General features: G+C 41.4%; 2 protein-coding genes and 1 long non-coding RNA gene across 4 annotated transcripts in view; 1 reads left to right on the top strand and 2 right to left on the bottom strand.

Moving 5' to 3' along the window:
* The first annotated feature begins 1,144 nt into the window (after positions 1-1,144).
* Positions 1,145-11,494, top strand: LOC124122925. Of its 2 annotated transcripts, none has more exons than XM_046486126.2 (3): positions 1,145-1,334; positions 7,603-7,903; positions 10,287-11,494. In XM_046486126.2, exons 2-3 carry the CDS (start codon positions 7,612-7,614, stop codon positions 11,297-11,299), a joined length of 1,305 nt encoding a protein of 434 aa, XP_046342082.2. In that variant the 5' UTR covers positions 1,145-1,334; positions 7,603-7,611; the 3' UTR covers positions 11,300-11,494. The 2 variants fall into 2 exon arrangements, with proteins under 2 accessions (XP_046342082.2, XP_046342083.2); XM_046486127.2 differs by having other exon boundaries at positions 1,145-1,338.
* LOC125383558 lies at positions 2,906-5,494 on the bottom strand. Its single transcript, XR_007222801.1, has 3 exons — positions 5,115-5,494; positions 3,314-3,415; positions 2,906-3,008 (listed from the first exon to the last, which is right to left on the bottom strand). It is a non-coding gene; the product is annotated as an uncharacterized LOC125383558 (long non-coding RNA).
* An 8,175-nt stretch (positions 11,495-19,669) lies between the features above and the next one.
* LOC125383557 (von Willebrand factor A domain-containing protein 2-like) overlaps positions 19,670-21,004 on the bottom strand; it is a 29,766-nt gene continuing 28,431 nt past the window's right edge. The window contains exon 5 of the mRNA XM_048401910.1: positions 19,670-20,326. Within this exon, the coding sequence (XP_048257867.1) occupies positions 19,716-20,326 (611 nt within the window). The 3' untranslated portion in view covers positions 19,670-19,715. The remainder of the gene's footprint in view (positions 20,327-21,004) is intronic.

Below are 21,004 nucleotides of genomic sequence, written 5' to 3'. Positions count from 1 at the left end.
AATTTCAACTTAGTATCTTGAAATTTCAAGTTTGTATACAAATACCAATGGCTTCCGTACTATCGGGCGTTCTTTAAAAAAATGTAGTATAGTTTGGGTGGCTAAAATCTGAGGACAATCTTTTCTCCATTTTAATCTGTAACAAATTAATTGTGTTAAGAAAAATCTTATTTGTATAACCGGATGAGTGAATACCCCTTGATGTCGAGCGCCAGGCAGGGTAACAACAAGTACCATCTTTTAACGTGTTCTAATACGATCGAACCACCGACCTTCCGCTCTCCGGGCAGACGCATCCAGTTGATGTCCCTTCGTTCATACATTGGTACACTCCTGAAGCGTCGGCTTCTATCTCGATCTCGCGAAATCTGTGAAGATCCGGGGTAGAATAGGTCTTCAGCAACCCATGCTTGCCGTAAAAGGCGACTATGCTTGTCGTTAAGAGGCGACTAACGGGATCGGGCGGTCAGGCTCGTTGACTTGCTTGTTACATGTCATCGTATCTCAATTGCGTGGATCGATGTCAGTCACTGGATTGTCTGGTCCAGGCTCGATTATTCACAGACCGCCACCATATAGCTGGAATATTGCTGAGTGCGGCGTTAAATGTGCCGCCATGTATCCTTGATTAGACTTGAAGTACTTTCCAATTTTCACTTCAATTATCCTTATTTATTCAAAATTAAAAATAAATATATTGAATTGCATGTTTAATATATTTGGTTTATTTTTGGTTTTTTTCAAATTAAAAATAAATAAATTGAATTGCATGTTTAATATATTTGGTTTGTTTTTGTTTGCGTGATTAAGATAATTTGAAGGTTATAAAATGAGAAGGCGACTGCCCAAGTCTAGTTCCGTGTACCTTGACATTGTAACCGAAATACGTATTCCGCCAGCGAGGATTATATTTAAAAAAATTGTTTCTACTAAGCTTACTATTATTAAAAAAATTCAAATTAAGTTTAAGTTATTTATCTTAAAAATAGAACATATTTTACAAGTGTTAGATGCATGGGTTGTTCCGCCCATCGCTTCTTTCTATTTGCTCCGTGTCACCAATAGCAGTACTTATGATGGCCTCGTTTTCGAATCTAATCTATTAATAGATCGGAATTTCCACTTCGTTTCGTTTCTGCGAAATCCAGATAGCATTAACGTGAATAGAATAACTGACAGTGCTCGACAGGGGCGGTGCTTGACAAACTTCAAGCCCTTAATAAGGACGATGTATGATTTAGGCGAATCTGTCATCAGGAAAGTGCAAGATCGACTGGGTTCGTCTGATTGGCAAGGATATACAGATATCACATCGTCTTCGTCACACAAGCAGCGTACGTATGTATGGCTGACGTTATGTTTTTGTTCAGATCAAGGGACCAGGTCAATCATCATGGTTGAATGTCGTACCGGGCCACCTACACGGAGGAGGCCCCGAGGGTTGAAATCAACCCCTCTCTGTTGATTTGAATAACCCCACGGGCCCGCTGTATCATAATGTCATGATGTCTGGTGTCATTATTCCGAGTGACATGAATTTAATGCGGATGATCAGCCCGTTGGCTGTTTTGTTACAGGGCTCCGTCCGTGTTGCTTTGACCTTAACAGTCACGGTGACCCAGCCGGCTCTATCTTCATTGCACAAATCCATATATTTTGTGTCAGGTAATGGCGAAGCTGACAGCGAAAACGTGGCTTTGTGAGGTGAGGTGAGGTGAGGTGAGGTGAGGTGAGGTGAAATGGGGGTTAACGTCGCGTCCAAAATTATTGAACTGATATAGCGACGTGCATGCACGTATGTGTGTGGCTGCTTGTACTAGTCCAGGCTGATGCCGATTTATAGTGCTAGCCCACTGAGATACCATGCCGCAGTTTGATATGAATACCGCACTCAGACACAGTGTACTGACTCCCAGCCGACCAGTCCTCCCAGCTAACAATTTCACGTTGTGACAACGTTGTGTTTACGTTGTGGCAACGTTGCGGATGTTACGTCCATACAACGTTATTATGTGGACTTCCATTTATGTTGTCACAACGTCATGGCCTAACGTTGTGTTACGTCATATTCACGTCGTCACAACGTTGTGATGACGTTGTATTTGACGTTGAGGGAACGTTGTATTTGACGTTGTGGTTATGTTGTATTTTACGTTGTGGCAATGTTATAATAATGCGTCCCTACAACGCTTTTCTGTGTACTACCATGGACGTTGTCACAACGACGTGAAATAACTTTGTGTTACAAGGATGAAATACGGTTGTGACCATTCCACACTAAAATGTTGTAAAAACAACCCCAAAACTTGTTCCGGAAATATTTTAGAATATGCTTTAGTCACGTGAATGTGTATGATTCGAGATACCTTTTACCATTATTTTAAAACCAGGGCGTCGAATAGCCCGGTTAACAGTTAGATCGTGTTTTGCTTACAATGTTCAAAATGTAAAAACACCACTGAGCTGTTAACTACATGTAGATACATGATTTGACTATAACAAAGTCAGACACCATTACCCTTTAGGCTTGTACTGAAAGAAAAAAAGAAAAAGAAAGGCAGACATTGTAAGCGTTTGACCATGTGATATTTTCTGGGGATGGTCGGGTCCTGGAATATTATCGAAAATTTCTTGACAAAAATAATTACGGTTCAGACTGGTGAAAAAAATGCCTGCCACAAAAAAATGACATAGATCTAGATGCAAGGTGCTTATCTTCAGGCTCATAGAGTTAAAGAAAATCATATATCTGCTTTTGTAGCTGTGACCGAAAACATGTAATCTCCATAGAAAAGTTCCAGGTCCCCACCTCCTTGAATATTAAATGGTCGGTCTCTAATCAAGTCCATATAGTATACTTCAACTTTCAGTCATGCGAAGTCACCATTCATAACTCCAAGACACATTTGCGTTGACATTTTATTATTTTTAGATTATAGAAAATGTATACACTTTTCGAAATTATTGAATGCCAGAATCTTCTTTCTTTGGTGTTCACTTCAAATTCCCTGAAATACAAACAGCTTAATAAATCTCGAGCAGGTATATAATAGAGATCATATGACGAGAAACATTCATTTGGAGATAAGGTTTTATCAATATTCAAACTGTAATGTATAATTCAAGTGACTGATGGAAACAAATTTTAACATTTATTCAGAGACATCAAGAATCAGGTTGAATACAAAACGTGGTACGAGCATAGATTTATATAAATAGATCTACATTCTTAGCATTCATTTCAAGCAAAAAAAACCCCACCAATTAACATGGATATAGACAATGGAATGTAACCGTAAACAATTGTACTTACGTTAACATAATTCACAGCCCAGGGTTTATTTGGTGTGTTCCTCAATAATTCAACATTCTTGATTTTATCTCCTGGAATTGTCGTGTAACATTTTCCCCCTTGCTGCAACGAAAACATATTAAAAAAGTCAAAACTAAAACTAAATTCAATAAGCATACATTTAGATCTGTAGTCTAAACAAAAAGATAACATACATTGTATAATTGCCTAAAATTTAGGAAAACTGTAAATCTAAAGTGTTCATGTATAAGGTCCGATCGGAAATAAACTCAGGCTACAGATATAAGTAACAAAATTATGAGTACCATCATAAAAAAAATACCTAATGTAATTTGGTTTTACATATACACCGGTCTGACAAACCAGTGATTGTTATAGTGAGCCACGTCTCACAACCTCTGTCAGAGTACAATGACACACAATCATGTTAGTACAAACATGGTTTGTTGGGGACCTTTTCTAAACCTGAATCCAAACGGGAACAGATATATTTGACAGGCATTGTAGCTAATTACGACTCACATCTTCATCGCAGCGCTGTTTATATAGATCTAGCTACAGTACGATTTCGTAGCTAGCACTGGAACTTACTCGTTCAGTTTTCGATCACCATTTTATTCTCTCTCATTGCCAAAACGTTTCAGAGAACCAAGTATCATATACTTACTGCGTTTATTAACATAATACAGTTCAATATCGTTAAATATAATTCTGTAGTATGGTAGCCTACCTGGCAACATACGGAGATCGAAAACCGAACGAATATGGTTGCTATCACATTGACTAGATCTACACCCATCTCACCTTAATAATCAACAAACGATGACCAAATCACTGACAATGTATGGTGATATTTAACTTTTGATTATCGACTAGCTTATCATCACCAGCGAGAACAATACCGCAAACACCCCGTTATAGCGCGCGACGAGACTCGTTTTACTTTTGCTCGTTTTCATTAGAAGGGAGTCGGACATAGATCTAGTTATCGGAAAATAATAAATTGATTCTTTTTTTGTGGAAATATTAAAAATACACATGATAAGCGCCTTGCTCAAATAAACTTTATAGACAGCACCAACAACCTGATGGTCCACATTTAGGCTACTTCAGTCAGTGCTGATTGGGCCTTTTCGGGAACAACATGTATGTTTCTGTCTCTTCTCGAAAATACAATTTTTCATAACATCATTCAGCGCTTTAGATTAGGGCTATAACTAGCTGCCTACAGAGAGTCGATCTATGCTTCCATTGTTTTGATTCCCTCTCTTCGCTGTATAAGAGAAATCTACTAAACCTTTCCCATGGCCTGAATGAGCCACATTGTTTCACAAAAATCAAAGTCAGAATATTAGTACATGTAAACTTTCAGATTTCAGAAATAACACGGAAGAAATGGCGATTACTGTCAGTGGTCAGTAGGCGATGCATACGTTAGGCCTATTTAGGCCTACAGACCTTATACGCTTACAATCGAAACCCGAACATAATATGACGACCACAAAACGCCGCCAGACTGAATTCTGGTCAAACATATACTGCTTGCCCTTGGTAATTACCCTTGGTATCCATAAAATAATAATATGGTAAAAAGTCATGGGCTTCCTTCACCTCTATATACATCACGTTCTGTGTATCAAATATTAATATCAACACTGACGCTCAGCTCAGTGAAAGTGACCGGCAAACTACATTCTAAACCCCGCCACTTCTGAATAATACGATACATTTAAATCATTTGACTATCTGCATGTACAGAAACATATCAACAAGCGGAGACTGCTTTTGAAAAATAACTTACCTTATCCGAATTCACAGATCATCTGTCCAGTTCCCGTTGCTGCACAATCACTTGGTTGTAATATATCCAGAGTGAGTTTGAACCAAGATGGCTGGTGACAACAAATCTTCCGCGACAATGTGACGTCATTTTGACGTCACTTCACGAGGCAACAGGCTAAACTTTTCAGCAGTCTCTCTCACGTCGCAAAAAATGGGCGCCAATGTGTTTTTAACTGTAATTTTGCTTTAGACAACATTTAGTAGACAGATAACTTCGTTCATAGATATATATGTTTAAAAAAAATAAAACTACGAGATGGTAGATCTACAAGTGGTTTCCTAAACATCATTTACAAAAAGTGTTGTAATGTCCAAAGCATAACGTTATCACAACGTTAATTTGCAACGTTGTTGTTACGTTGTGGAATAACATTACAATGTAACGTGATACTAACAATTACGTTCTGGAAATTTTAGTATTAAGAGATGAAAATTCAAATGCCGAATATACAGAAAGGTAATGCATTACTGCCTTGGTATTCTGACAAATTCATGTTGATTTTGATAAAGCAGTTCTATTCCTTTATGACTATCAAGAAGCAGACTTTATAACGTTTCGCCGACGTTTCAGAAACGTAGTTACAAAACGTTGTGCGATGTCCGATGCACAACGTTTTCACAACGTGAATGTGCAACGTTGTTATAACGTTGTGAAATAACGTTGCACGTTGACGTTATAATAACGTTGTGACAACGTTATTTCACGACGTTACCAATCCACAACCTTTCCACAACGTTGTGACAACGTCGTGTGTTAGGTGGGCTTGTTCTATCCCTGTATAGTGCTAGCCCACTGAGATACCATGCCGCAGTTTAACATGAATACCCCACTCAGACACAGTATACTGACTCCGAGCCGACCAGTACTTGTTCTATCCCTGTATAGTGCTAGCCCACGGAGATACCAAGCCGCAGTTTAACATGACTACCCTACTCAGACACAGAAAACTGACTCCGAGCCGACCAGTCCTTGTTTTAGCCCCTTAAAGCCGAGCGTCAGACAGGGTAACAACAAGGAGCATCTTTGGTATGACGCGGCCGGGGATCGGACCCCCGACCTTAAAAATATTTCGCTGTCCGGGTGGATCATGGTGTCAATCACAGGATTGTCTGATTGTTGATTATTTTCAGATAGCTGGAAGGTTGCTGAGTGCAAGCCTTAAACAACAAACAAACATTAAGCTCTTATAATAAATACCTGATAAACTGCATTCCAGTGCATAATAATCAAAGTTACTTAATCGAAAACATAGATGTGTATATTAGTTCCAATTTACAATCATTTTAGCCCCATGTTCCAAAATCTAAAGTATGTTGAAAATATATTCGCTTTCATTTACTGACGCTTGCTACGAAATGCGCCATTGTGGGGTATATTTAGCAAAGAAAATGTTGACAACTCACCATCGCTGAGCTTATTCTTTGTTTTGTTTGTTTGTTTAACGCCGCACTCAGCAATATTCCGGGTTTATGACAGCAGTCTGCAAATAATCGAGTCTGGACCAGACAATCCACTCATTGACATCATGAACATCGATCCGAGCAATTGGTTTGTTTGTTGTTTAACGCCGCACTCAGCAATATTCCAGCTATGTGACGGCGGTCTGTAAATAATCGAGTCTGGACCAGACAATCCAGTGATTAATATCATGAGCATCGATCCACGCATTTGGGATCGTTGACATGCATCAACCAAGTCAGCGAGCCTGACCACCCGATCCCGTTAGTCGCCTTTTACGACAACAAAGTCGCCTTTTATGGCAAGCTTGGGTTGCTTAAGACCTACATTACCCCGGAATCTTCACGAGCCCCGAGTAATTGGGATACGATGACATGCATTAACCAAGTCGGCGAGCCTTAGCACCCGATCCTGTAACTCGCCTCTTACAACAAGCATAGTCGCCTTTTATGGCAAGCATGGGCTCCTGAAGACCTATTCTACCCCGGATCTTCACGGGTCCCGAGCAATTGGGATACGAAGACATGCGTCAACCAAGTCGGCGAGCCTTAGCACCCGAGCCTGTAACTCGCCTCTTACAACAAGCATAGTCGCCTTTTATGGCAAGCATGGGCTCCTGAAGACCTATTCTACCCCGGATCTTCACGGGTCCCGAGCAATTGGGATACGATGACATGCGTCAACCAAGTCGGCGAGCCTTAGCACCCGATCCTGTAACTCGCCTCTTACAACAAGCATAGTCGCCTTTATGGCAAGCATGGGTTGCTGAAGACCTATTCTACCCCGGATTTTCACGGGTCCTGAGCTGATCCCACGCCACTCAATGCCACTGAGCTTATTCACTGGCATTGAGTGCAGAGACCATAGATTACTTAGATGAGCTTATGAACATCCGACGTTCCCAGAAAGCCTGTGTTAAGACACAACAAAATGTACTGTTTTTAGCATTAACAGTACAACTAAAATAGTATTTTTTTTCATGTTACAGATATTCAAGATGGCGGAAGCTAAATTCATAGACAAGTACCTGACGTGCGCCATCTGCAAGGACGAGTTCACGGACCCACGCGGTCTCCCATGCATGCATAGGCTCTGTCTGCAATGCTTAAAGGACCACATTCAATCAAATGGAAAGCGTATTAAGCAAAAGAAGAAGAGAATTGCAGGATTCAAATGCCCTGAATGCAGACTGTTCGTCAAGATCCCGGACGCAAGTCAGGCAAAGGATACGTGGGCGGCACAGCTTCCTGCAGATTTCATTCTGAAAACAATGCAGGGTGACATTAAGAGTAAGTACGAGAGGTGGCTGAAAACAATCCAGGGGGACATGGAGAGTAAGTACGAGAGGTGGCTGAAAACAGTTCTGAGCCTAACTACCAAGGATGTATAGTACACCATTAACAGTCTGAATTTATTTAGTACAAAACGTTCCATGCTTACAGGGAACATTTAACCAAATACAAAACCAGGCAGCATATTCTACACACACCAAAGTGAGTAGGTGTTCTCTGTTGATGCAAGTACGCTGTCATCGAATATATCCACACTGCAATTCCAACAGCCATACATGTTTGCATGGTGTCATCTTTAGGGGCTGAAGCTCTTTCATTTGTCTTGTTAAGAGATGGGCAGCTGAGTTCTAAGGGAAGTGAGAGCCTCCACGATGTCAAGATCAGAAGCACCTTCAACTGGCACCACAGAGGAAAAATGATGATCAATACATCATATTAATATGGATGATCGACGACTCGCCAATCCTCACTTTGCTAATACAGTGGGCATGCATCATGAGACCATTCTGAGAGTGAGTGAGTTGGGTTTATTGCTGCTTTTAAAAGTTGTCCAGTTATATCGCGATGTGTCAGCTTAATGCAGGAAGAAAGCCCGACGTGATGCAGGTCTCAGAGGTTTACCAGTTCGGTGAAACCCACGAGCATGGGTATGGTGCTGACAAACCTAGAAACATAATCGGGGCGAACCGGGATTCGAACCCACAATCATAGGTTTCTGGCGTGGCCAAGGGACGCAACTCTGCACAGCGAATCGCGGCGCCTTAGACGTCTGGGCCACCCGTGCTCCCATCATTCTGAGAAGTGAACTGGTAATGGCAATGGTTTCTGACTCTTCATCAGAAACGCTCCAGGATCGTCATCTCTCGTGAGATTTTGATGCGGACCCTGCTAACGTTATTGAGCGAGTGTCGGTTTCACAACTGTCAGACAGAAACTAAACAACAGTCAAAGAACTGGAAACATCGAAAGCAATGTCTTGTGGCACGTTTATGGCACGTTTGTGGGTTTATGGAAGGATCTCTCTTCTTGTGACCTCCAGAAAGATCAGATCAGTTAATCTGCTTTAGGCAACTGCGTGAGAATATCAAGGAAAACTCTACCAGGAAATCGTACCTGTGCATAAGACTGCTGCCTTCATGGCCATAATACGTGTCAGGGTCTTCGAACATTCTCCGAGATGCTGCCAAATCTCGTGAGAATTTGGCAGCGTCACACTGCTATCTCTTCCTAAAGTAGAGGAGAGAACTGCCTGGCAAAGTGTATGCAAATAATAATGATGTCATTTCTGCTGTGGACGGCTTTATTTACAACTCCAGGACGAACGTTTCCACATCGGTGGGATTCAACCCCTACAGCGTCTAGGCACAAGTGTATGGATCTTGGGATGGGCGGTAGTGTTGGATGTTGAATAAGCAACATACTCCAAGTCCTTCATAGTTCAGCGTCCCGAGGCAAGGGAGTTGACTGACTATAAAAGTCCAGTTTCCACCCTTGCCGAACAAGGCTGGAATTTCCAGGCTCGATCGTAGCGCCACCACTGGCTATTACGAGTCATGTCCCTTCTATGTTCTTCTATATCCCTCCTTCTGACCAATCAGATTCCATCTATCATATCACTTGCATTTGCTTCAAACGAAATGGCCGCGCCCAGTCAAGTTGATCTGATCGATACTCAAGATCTATATTGTAGTAAGACGTGTGAATCAGATCACATGAACACCTTGGTTAAAAATATGAAAAAAATTGCAAAATATCTGTCGACGACACATGCTTTGCAAATCCTGCAGTTGACCGAAATCTGCACGTTGAACTCCATGTCAGTCCTTACGTGATTTTCACTGGATTATGCATAGGCTCGTTAGTCCAAACACAACGTAACTCCAGAATCCCAGCCTCGTTCGGCAAGGGTGGGAACTGGACTTTTGTAGTCAGTTAACTGTCTTGCCTCGGGAAGATGTTCATAGTTAGGATCAGAACTTTTCAGCCACCCCTTTTATATCGGAAACAAAGTGGACAATCTTCCCTGTTTGCCGCTTAGCCAGTATTCGCTAGTTGTGGGTTTAAATCCCAGTTTTGCTGCGATTATTGGTTCATCCGCACCATATTTCTGCTGGTAGTTTTACCAAGGTGATAGATGTTGACGACCCCTGTGATTTGGAATTTGTCTTCACGTTAACTGCACAGGTCATTGTGAGAAGATTAATCATCTAAATCAGCTCTTCTTAAAAAAAGTTTCGGTCTAAGATGAGACACCGCCATGCCGTACCTATGTACATTTACAGTAGCTGTGTTGTGCAAATGAGATTATACATTTTAATTTTTCACAAACGTAGAAGAATACAGAATAAGAATTACAGGCTATATTACATTTTTCTTGCAGGTGGTGATGTAAAATTATCGGATCCAAACGACCGTCATCAAAGCAAAGAAGAGACGGTCGTCACTGATGAGTGTTCCTCGAAAGTTTTAGCTGTCGACTCGAACCCACTCAAACCCTCACAGCTACAGGAAGCAAATAGAAGCATCGCTACCGCCAATGATATTGGCGGGAAGAAAGCCACACAGAAAATGACAGGAAGCTTACATAAAGTTATCTCCCTTCAACCTGACGAGAAGCAACCAGGTGCCTATGACCTTGCTGTGTTAGTTCACAGAGACAAGAAAATAATCGTCGTCCCAGATTTTGATAATCACAAATTACTCCTTTTTACCCTAAATACGGAAATGGAAGTGACACAGAAAAGTAAATATGATCTTGGGGCCAAACCTTGGAGGATATGTGATGTAGGAAAGGACCAGGTAGCCGTCACTGTGAGCTCCCCACAAGGGGTGATCATATGTACAGTGGCCACTACCGTTGAGAAGAAAGTGTTTTTTCCAACCACTAAGCGGTATGATGGAATCTGTGCCTTACCTGGGAGAAAGTTTGTTGCGACTGTTGATGACAGTGTTGACATAATACGAGACGACGGCACAGTGCTGAAGGAGTATGACATCAAGGCCTCTCACGTCAAATATTCTGACAACTGCTACGTCGCCGTCACACCCAACAAAACCATCGTTGTCACTGATTGTGGGGGCAACACAGCATCTTGCCTCAAACAGGATGGTAAAGTGCTGTGGTGTAAAAACGTGAAATGCCTAGGCGTGGCTTGTGATGGCGCAGGGAACATTTTCATTGCTGAAACAGGCCATGGATCCATCGTGCAGTTCTCCAGCAGGGGGAGGAAGGTATGCAGGGTGATCGGGGAGTCAGAGCCCTTCAGTCAGCCTTCAGGAGTAGCAGTTGATAACATGGGCTATCTGTATGTTATCTGTAACTACAAGGATATCACAGTGTGGAAGCTAGGGCACCAGACTGAGGGTCGCATTGAGTGTCTTGACCCAAGATAGAGAGGGCACCAGACTGAGGGTCGCATTGAGGGTCTTGACCCACGACAGAGAGGGCATCAGACTGAGGGTCGCATTGAGTGTCTTGACCCACGATAGAGAGGGCATCAGACTGAGGGTCGCATTGAGTGTCTAATATTTACTTTATAATTTTCAAGTTGAAAGGGTGCTTTATCCATGAATAAAATGCCAAACCAGGGTAAGTTTTCGTTGAAGAGTGCCATTCTTTGACGTTGCAATCTAATTGTGTACTTAAATAACTGGATGTAAAGTAAACTTTTCACATAGCTTGCCCAATTTGGGTGGTGTCTATCACAAAATTTTCTTAACATCAGATAACATTGAAAATGATATAAGTGACAGTAATACGATCGTCTGCAAATAGTAATGCTATGATGTTAAACATCTCTGAAGAAATATAGATCCCAACCTGAAAACTTCCATTCATGTACAGAGTCAATATCTTTACCAAGAAAATCTTATAATATGCTTGTATATAACGACAAGTGTTGCCATCAGAACTATGCTTCTTCCATTCGTTCCATATTATTTTCTCACGGATTCGGAGTAGTTTGGCTCAGTCAAGCTGTTGGCGACAAACCTTTATTCATTAATAGTTTTAAAAATGTTTTGATTAATATGTTCTATCAATCATGGAATAGTACTATCAAGGCTAGTTCTAGGTACATCCTGTATAAAGAGTTTAAAAGTCTCCTGGAACCAGAAAATAGCTTTCTCTTGTTGGTGAAATATAATATCGAAATGTTATTATAAGGCTAAGAGACGAGCAACTAAGACTTAAGATAAACGAAGGTAGATGGGCTGATATTGATGTACGTTTACAGCTTTTCCCTATATGTGAAACAAGTATAGAGAATGAATATCATTTTACTTTAGAATGTGAATACTACAACGATATTAGACAACTGTACGTACCAACAACTGTTTGCCATGATCTAAATATGCATAAATTCATAATGCTGCTGTCACCTCCATTTAAAAATTACTTAGAAAACTATGTAAATAACTGTATTACAGCTATGAAAGAAGATGTAATAATGAAATATTTCAAATGAATGTGTTATATATGGGCGAGTGGACTATATACATACAGTTATGCATACAGTATTTTTGTATTTTTGTCTATTTACAAAATCAATAGTTTCATGTGTTTCTACATGTAAATGGAGTCATTGTTTAAGATGGTAACACATATCTTTGTGTGAAGCGATACAATGACACTGGAACACCAACTTTTGGGGAACATACCATTATTCAAGATTTGGTTGAAAATAGAATTAATAATGATGGTAACACAATTGTGTTTTAAATATTTAAAGAATTCTGCTGGTATATTATCACCACCAGGAGATTGAGTCAACTTCATTTTATCAATGGCTTCAAGGATTTCAGATTGCGTACTTTCCGTGACACTTTACTGTGGATCCAATTTGAGCGGCTCGCTGACTTGGTTGATACATGTCATCGATCTACACAATTGGGATACGATGACATGCACCAACCAAGTCAGAGAGCCTAACCAACCGATTCTGTCATGATGTCAATCACTGAATTGTCTGGTCTAGACTCGATTATTTACATACCGCAGCCATATAACTGGAATATTGGTTTTCAAGATATGAATAGGGTAGTGCCAAACCATGATGCGTGGCAAAATGATGTGTTTTCAGTCACGATGTGCCGAATTTGAATGGTTGGCTGTGTACGGTTATCCAAAAAGCACAGCAATAACTGGTAACTTCTGTTGCGAAAGGACCCGTACTTTTGTTTAAAATGGGAATTTTCTGAAACTTATGTTGTACGGTTTTGGTTTGAAGATATGACCTGGATAGTGCCAAACCCCGTTGCAAACCAAAATGGGCTGTTTTCAGTCAAGATGTTCCGAATTAGAAGGGTTGGTTGTGTCCGGTTCCCCCCAAAAGCAGAACAATAACTTTTAGCTTCTGTTGGGCAAGAAACTTGACTTTTGTTTAAAATATGTTTGCTTCAAATATATTATTTAGAATATTTATGTTTCGGTGCCAAACCCCGTTGCAAGCAAAAATTGGCTGTTTTCAGTCAAACTGTTCCGAAATAGAAGGGTGGGCTGTGTCCGGTTCTCCAAAAAGCACAGCTATAACTGGTATCTTCTGTTGCGAAAGGACCTGCAATTTTGTTCCTAATGGACAATTTCTGAAAAATATAACGTATAGTTTTGGTTTTTAAGGATATGACCTGGATAGTGCCAAACCCCGTTGCAAACCAAAATGGTCTATTTTCAGTCAATAGGTTCCGAATAAGAAGGATGGGCTGTGTTGCGTTCTCCAAAAAGCACAACAATAAATTTTAGCTTCTGTTGGGCAAGAAACTTGGCTTTTGTTCAAAATAGGTTTGCTTCAAAACTATTGTTCAGAATATTCATGTTTGGGTGCCAAACCTCGTGAGAAGCCAAAATGGGCCGTTTTCAGTCAATAGGTTTCGAATTGGAAGGGTGAGCCGTGTTGGGTTCTCCCAAAAGCACAACAATAATTTTTAGCTTCTGTTGGTAAAAAAGCTTGACGTTTGTCTAAAATGGGAATTTTCTGAAAATTATAATGTAAAGTTTTTGTTTTAAAGATATGAAGAGGATAGTGCCAAACCATAATGCGTGCCAAAATGACGTGTTTTCAGTCACGATGTGCCAAATTTGAATGGTTGGCTGTGTGCGGTCTCCAAAACAGCACAGCAATAACTGGTAACTTCCGTTGCAAAAGGACCTGTACTTTTGTTTTAAATGGGAATTTTCCGAAAAATATAACTTAAAGTGTTGGCTTTCAAGACTCATAGTGAGTCTGTGAGTGAGTATGGTTTTAAGCCGCTTTTAGCAATATTCCAGCAATATCACGGCCGGGGACACCAGAAATGGGCTTCACATGTTGTACCCATGTTGGGGAATCGATCCCGGGTTTTCCACCTGAAGAGCGAATGCGTCGACCACTAGGCCACCCACCTCCCCCATATATGCTGTTCAGAAAACTATATATTGCAGGTAAACATTAAAACTACTGGCCTCAGAGAGAAGTTTTTACCTTTCAACAAATGTGTGAATTTCAAATTTATTCCCTGATGAACAAGATTTAAAATACATTTATTGTAGCAGCTGGTATTAATGAATGGTTGTCAAATGCAGAAAAAATATATTGAAAACTCTAAAAAAATTGTGTTTTAGCATACATGTTTTGACAGGCACACCTTTCTGTAGAGTAACCATTTAGATATATGGTTCTAATTATGCAACAGTCTTTTTTAAAAGTTAATAGTGTCTATATCTAATCTTCGCTTATTTACAGTCAATCTGTTCAAGTAGAATACGACGAAGAAACTATTGAGAATAATAATATAAAAACACTCAATACCTTGAACTTACAGAAGTTGTTGGTTTTACAATATCTCTTCTCTTTGTTGAAATGTTTCAGTAACTGAATAGATCGTTATTTTGTTTTCGAACATAAACATCCAACATACATAAATATTTCTAGGACTCATCATGTTTGTTTCAATGGCACTGAAGAGATATCAGATATAAAAAATTCATTAAATTGGAAAACCCGATGAGTGTACTTCATCAGCTACCGACTCATAATTTCAAATTATGGACTTTAATTGTTGGTGGAATTGTTATGCCAATGAAATAAATGGCCCCCGCAAGCGTCATTTCGTTGTTGCATGAATTTGATATATATCTGCATTGGAGTATTAATTCTGTGAAAAGCAAACCTACAAAGTACAAACAGGTCAAATACTGAACATTGTTTTCTCATTTGCATTGCCTTCTATGCTATTCTTGTGGATTCAAGTTATATTCAGGTATTTGCTGTCTGTGAGAATCAAAGGAAACCGTTTGATATTTTGAACGGGATATGGTACCCACCAGTGTAATTCTTAAGAAAACTGATGTTTTACTCCCAGCACGCACGCACGCACGCACGCACGCACCTTATCAACCGCGAAACAAGAAACTCTCAGTATATGCAGACCACTTATTGGTTACGAAATAACACACACACACGCACTATCTTAACGTATTACTGAAACTCGTGCATCTTATATCGTTTGGTATTTCGGGGTTTTATGGTATTTTCGGTATTTCTTTGAAGCAATGTCATACTTTCAGCATACAAATGGCGGGATGATGATAATCACAGATCAGCTTACTATCTGAGACAGAAACTGAAGCCGACACAGCACTACTTGTTCACACGGTGTTTGGATGCGAAAGAAAGGGTCACAGGAACAGTGACGTGTCTGGTTAGGAGCATGTAGTAGTTTGGCGCTCGACTGGTTGTGCCGATCAACCGCTAGTGACGATAATAGGCCTACTGTAGCTAAATCCTTGCCATCCCTCCAGTAAGTGAGTGAGTCAGCATGCTTTATTTACTAGACAGAATGTGAGTGAGCGAGTGAGTGAGCATGTTTCATTTACTGGATATAACCCTAGACGAGTGAGTGAGTGAGTTTGGTTTAACGCCGCTTTTAACAGTATTCCAGTTACATCGCGGCGTGTCAGCTTAATGTGGGAGGAAAGCTCGAAGTGATGCAGGTCTCAGACGTTTAACACTTCGGTGAAACCCACGAGCACGGGTATGGTGCTGACAAACCTAGAAACATAATCGGGGCGAACCGGGATTCGAACCCACAATCAAAGGTTTCTGGCGTGCCTAAGGGACGCAACTCTGCACAGCGAATCGCGGCGCCTTAGACGACCGGGCCATCCCTGCCCCCTAACCCTAGAAGAAGCAGTTTCACCGTCCAGACAGAATGCTTTATTATCTAGATATTCCGATATAGTGAGTGAGTGAATGAGTGGGTGGGTGAGTCAGCATGCTTCTTTCCTAGATATTTCCCTAGACGATGCAGTTTCACCATCTAAACAGGATTGAGTGAGTGAGTGAGTCAACATGCTTCATTTACTAGATATTTCCCAAGACGATGCAGTTTCACCGTCTAGACAGAATGCCTTATTATCAAGATATAGACTGAGTGAGTGGGTACGTGAGTCAGCATGCTTCTTTCCGAGATATTTCCCAAGACGATGCAGTGTCACCGTCTAAACAGGATGTGAGTGAGTGAGTGAGTGAGTCAACATGCTTCATTTACTAGATATTTCCCCAGGCGATGCAGTTTCACCGTCTAGACAGAATGCTTTATTTTCCAGATATTTCCGTAGAGTGAGCGAGTGAGTGAGTGAGTGAGTGAGTGAGTCAACATGCTTCATTTACTTCTTTACACGGGTGACACATCTCACTGCCGGTCATGAAGTGTCTTGACTGGCGACACTACGACCACTATGGGGCGAGGTATGACGTCACTGTGACGCTCAAACGCTAGTGACGATACTGGGCCTACTGTAGCTAAATCCTTGCCGTCCATCCATCCAGTGAGTGAGTGAGTCAGCATGCTTCATTTACTAGACAGAATGTGAGTGAGTGAGAGATCGAGTGAGTGAGTGAGTGTGTGAGTCAACATGCTTCATTTACTACATATTTCTTTACACGGGTGACACATCTCACTGCCGGTCAAGAAGTGTCTTGACTGGCGGCACTACGACCACTATGGGGCGAGGTATGACGTCACTGTGACGCTCAAACGCTAGTGACGATACTGGGCCTACTGTAGCTAAATCCTTGCCATCCATCCATCCAGTGAGTGAGTGAGTCAGCATGCTTTATTTACTAGACAGAATGTGAGTGAGTGAGTGAGTGAGTGTGTGAGTCAACATGCTTTATTTACTGGACAGAATGTGAGTGAGTGAGTGAGAGATCGAGTGAGTGAGTAAGTGAGTGAGTCAACATGCTTTATTTACTAAACAGAATGTGAGTGAGAGATCGAGTGAGCGAGTGAGTGAGTGAGTGAGTGAGTCAACATGCTTTATTTACTGGACAGAATGTGAGTGAGTGAGAGATCGATCGAGTGAGTGAGTCAACATGCTTTATTTACTGGACAGAATGTGAGTGAGTGAGTGAGAGATCGAGTGAGTGAGTGAGTGAGTGAGTGAGTGAGTGAGTCAACATGCTTTATTTACTGGACAGAATGTGAGTGAGTGAGAGATCGAGTGAGTGAGTGAGTGAGTGAGTCAACATGCTTTATTTACTAAACAGAATGTGAGTGAGAGATCGAGTGAGCGAGTGAGTGAGTGAGTGAGTGAGTCAACATGCTTTATTTACTGGACAGAATGTGAGTGAGTGAGAGAGAGATCGAGTGAGTGAGTGAGTGAGTCAACATGCTTTATTTACTGGACAGAATGTGAGTGAGTGAGTGAGAGATCGAGTGAGTGAGTGAGTGAGTGAGTGAGTGAGTCAACATGCTTTATTTACTGGACAGAATGTGAGTGAGTGAGAGATCGATCGAGTGAGTGAGTCAACATGCTTTATTTACTGGACAGAATGTGAGTGAGTGAGTGAGAGATCGAATGAGTGAGTGAGTGAGTGAGTGAGTGAGTGAGTCAACATGCTTTATTTACTGGACAGAATGTGAGTGAGTGAGAGATCGAGTGAGTGAGTGAGTGAGTGAGTCAACATGCTTTATTTACTAAACAGAATGTGAGTGAGAGATCGAGTGAGCGAGTGAGTGAGTGAGTGAGTGAGTCAACATGCTTTATTTACTGGACAGAATGTGAGTGAGTGAGAGAGAGATCGAGTGAGTGAGTGAGTGAGTCAACATGCTTTATTTACTGGACAGAATGTGAGTGAGTGAGTGAGAGATCGAGTGAGTGAGTGAGTGAGTGAGTGAGTGAGTCAACATGCTTTATTTACTGGACAGAATGTGAGTGAGTGAGAGATCGAGTGAGTGAGTGAGTGAGTGAGTCAACATGCTTTATTTACTGGACAGAATGTGAGTGAGTGAGTGAGAGATCGAGTGAGTGAGTGAGTGAGTGAGTCAACATGCTTTATTTACTGGACAGAATGTGAGTGAGTGAGTGAGAGATCGAGTGAGTGAGTGAGTGAGTCAACATGCTTTATTTACTGGACAGAATGTGAGTGAGTGAGAGATCGAGTGAGTGAGTGAGTGAGTGAGTCAACATGCTTTATTTACTGGACAGAATGTGAGTGAGAGAGAGATCGAGTGAGTGAGTGAGTGAGTCAACATGCTTTATTTACTGGACAGAATGTGAGTGAGTGAGAGATCGAGTGATCGAGTGAGTGAGTGAGTGAGTGAGTCAACATGCTTTATTTACTGGACAGAATGTGAGTGAGTGAGAGATCGATCGAGTGAGTGAGTAAGTGAGTGAGTCAACATGCTTTATTTACTAGATGTTTCCCTAGACGATGCAGTTTCGTCGTCTAGGCATAATGCGTTATTATCATGATAATTCTATAGAGTGAGTGAGTGAGTGAGTGAGCTTCCAGTGAGTGAGTGAGTGAGTGAGCTTGCTTCGAGTGAGTGAGTGAGCATGCTTCATTTACTAGATATTTCCCTAGACGATGCTGTTTCACCGTCTAGACAGAACGCTTTATTATCCAGATATTTTCGTAGGGTGAATGAGTGAGTGAGTGATTGAGCTTGCTTCGAGTGAGTGAGTGAGTGAGTTAGTCAGGATGCTTCATTTACTAGATATTTCCCTAGACGATGCAGTTTCACCGTCTAGACAGAACGCTTTATTATCCAGATATTTCCGTAGGGTGAATGAGTGAGTGAGTGAGTGAGCTTGCTTCGAGTGAGTGAGTGAGTGAGTTAGTCAGGATGCTTCATTTACTAGATATTTCCCTAGACGATGCAGTTTCACCGTCTAGACAGAACGCTTTATTATCCAGATATTTCCGTAGGGTGAATGAGTGAGTGAGTGAGTGAGTGAGTCAGGATGCTTTATTTACTAGATATTTCCCTAGAAGAAGCAGTTTCACCGTCTAGCCAGAATATTCTCTTTCTAGATATTCCCATATAGTGGATGAGTGAATGAGTGGGTGGGTGAGTCAACATGCTTCATTTACTAGATATTTCCCTAGACGATGCAGTTTCACCGTCTAGACAGGATGCTTTATTATCTAGATACTCCCGTAGAGTGAGTGAGTTGATAAGTGAGTGAGCATGCTTCGAGTGAGTGAGTGAGCATGCTTTATTTACTAGATATTTCCCTAGACGATGCAGTTTCACCGTCTAGACAGGATGCTTTATTATCTAGATACTCCCGTAGAGTGAGTGAGTGGGTAAGTGAGTGAGCATGCTTCGAGTGAGTGAGTGAGTGAGTGAGCATGCTTCATTTACTAGATATTCCCAAGACGATGCAGTTTCACCGTCTAGACAGGATGCTTTATTATCTAGATATTCCCGTAGAGTGAGTGAGTGGGGGAGTGAGTGAGTGAATGAGTGAGTGAGTGAAACAACAAACTGCAGCATATGCAGACCATTTATTGGTTACGAAATAACATTTAGTGCAGCTATTTCATCCCTTGTAAATTTCATTTCTGGGCGGCTGGGCGAAGCTGTTCTGCGACAGGACAGCACCAGCCATCATCTTCTGTAGAAGAGCACTGACTGCATCAGGGGAGCCAATCGGGAAGATGTAGTAAGGTCTCGATGCAATTAGGTGGATTGTGGAATTGGCATCTACTTGGGAGATAGCAACAACAAATACCTCAGCTTTGGCTTTCAGATCACCAATACTGGCAGCAATGGCCTCCCGGTCCTCCCTTGTGGTGTACCCATCGGTAAACATGATGACCTTGTTGTCAGCGTCATTGCGGTCGCCGTTGAAAATTGTACTTGTAGCCAGCTTGATGGCATCGCCGATGTTCGTAGAAGGACCCTCTTCGTATGTCTGCTGTTTGAGAGCTGCCAGAACGCCCGACTTGTTGTTGCTATGCTCATTGAATCTGAATACCACTCTAGCGTTTGAAGAAAACGCTATCAATGCAACGTTAACAGCATCACGGCCTATGGTGGTAGAGTTTACCATACTCTCTTGGAATCGTTTCATTTCGTCAAAGTTGGGTTTGCCGATGGAGCGTGAAACATCGTCTACAATCAGGATGTCTAGCTTCAGGTCAGTGTAGACTGGAAAACAAACGGGCCATATGCAAAGATTGTTCCTAGTCTGTAGATGAAGGGACTTTGTTGTTCGTTACAGAGTGTTACACATATATAGATATTATCATATAATGGGTAGGTTTCTCGGCAGGATAAAGCCAACGGATAAAAACGATATCCGTTTGGGTCATATGCGGATAGAGATGCAAATATCTAAGGTCAACTAGGGACTACTTTCGCTGTTTATAAACAAACATGGCGTCGCCCTCGGCATTCGGCGATGGAGTCAGAATTAACCATCGGGAGTCTGGATAAACTACAGGGATAATTGCTCTCATTATCAAAAGAACAGTCTAATATACTGAAAATCAGTGTCCCTACTGTGACGTAGCTGAGGCATTTTATAAGTTTTGGCAACTTTGGAGATATAAATTTCGAAACACTTTTGCGAGGGCAAGAGGCCTAGCCAAGGTATGTGTTTGTAGACCTCTGCGGCTTGAAACCTTCTCCACAAATTAAAATAGTTTGATTTGGCCGAAATATGTTTGAATTGTTACCTTGTTTCGTTTTGTCGCTGTGTGTACATCTGACTACACTTCTTAACGTTATGACAGGACAGACCGATTGTCAACAACGTCTGACCGTGGCCGTGACGTCTCATAGACTAGGGTTAGAGTAGCTTCCCTTTGACAAAGGGCAGTTACT

This window comes from Haliotis rufescens, unplaced genomic scaffold (assembly GCF_023055435.1).
Source record: "Haliotis rufescens isolate VD_foot unplaced genomic scaffold, xgHalRufe1.0.p SCAF_24, whole genome shotgun sequence".
Taxonomy (NCBI): Eukaryota; Metazoa; Mollusca; class Gastropoda; order Lepetellida; family Haliotidae; genus Haliotis; species Haliotis rufescens.
This window is presented reverse-complemented; position numbering and strand designations above follow the sequence as displayed.

Excerpts from the sequence above, each read along its gene's own strand:
- LOC124122925 (XM_046486126.2), top strand. The coding sequence starts at position 7,612 with ATGGCGGAAGCTAAATTCATAGACAAGTACCTGACGTGCGCCATCTGC. Across the intron at positions 7,904-10,286 it reads AATGCAGGGTGACATTAAGA|GTGGTGATGTAAAATTATCG; the intron begins GTAAGTACGAGA and ends TTTTTCTTGCAG.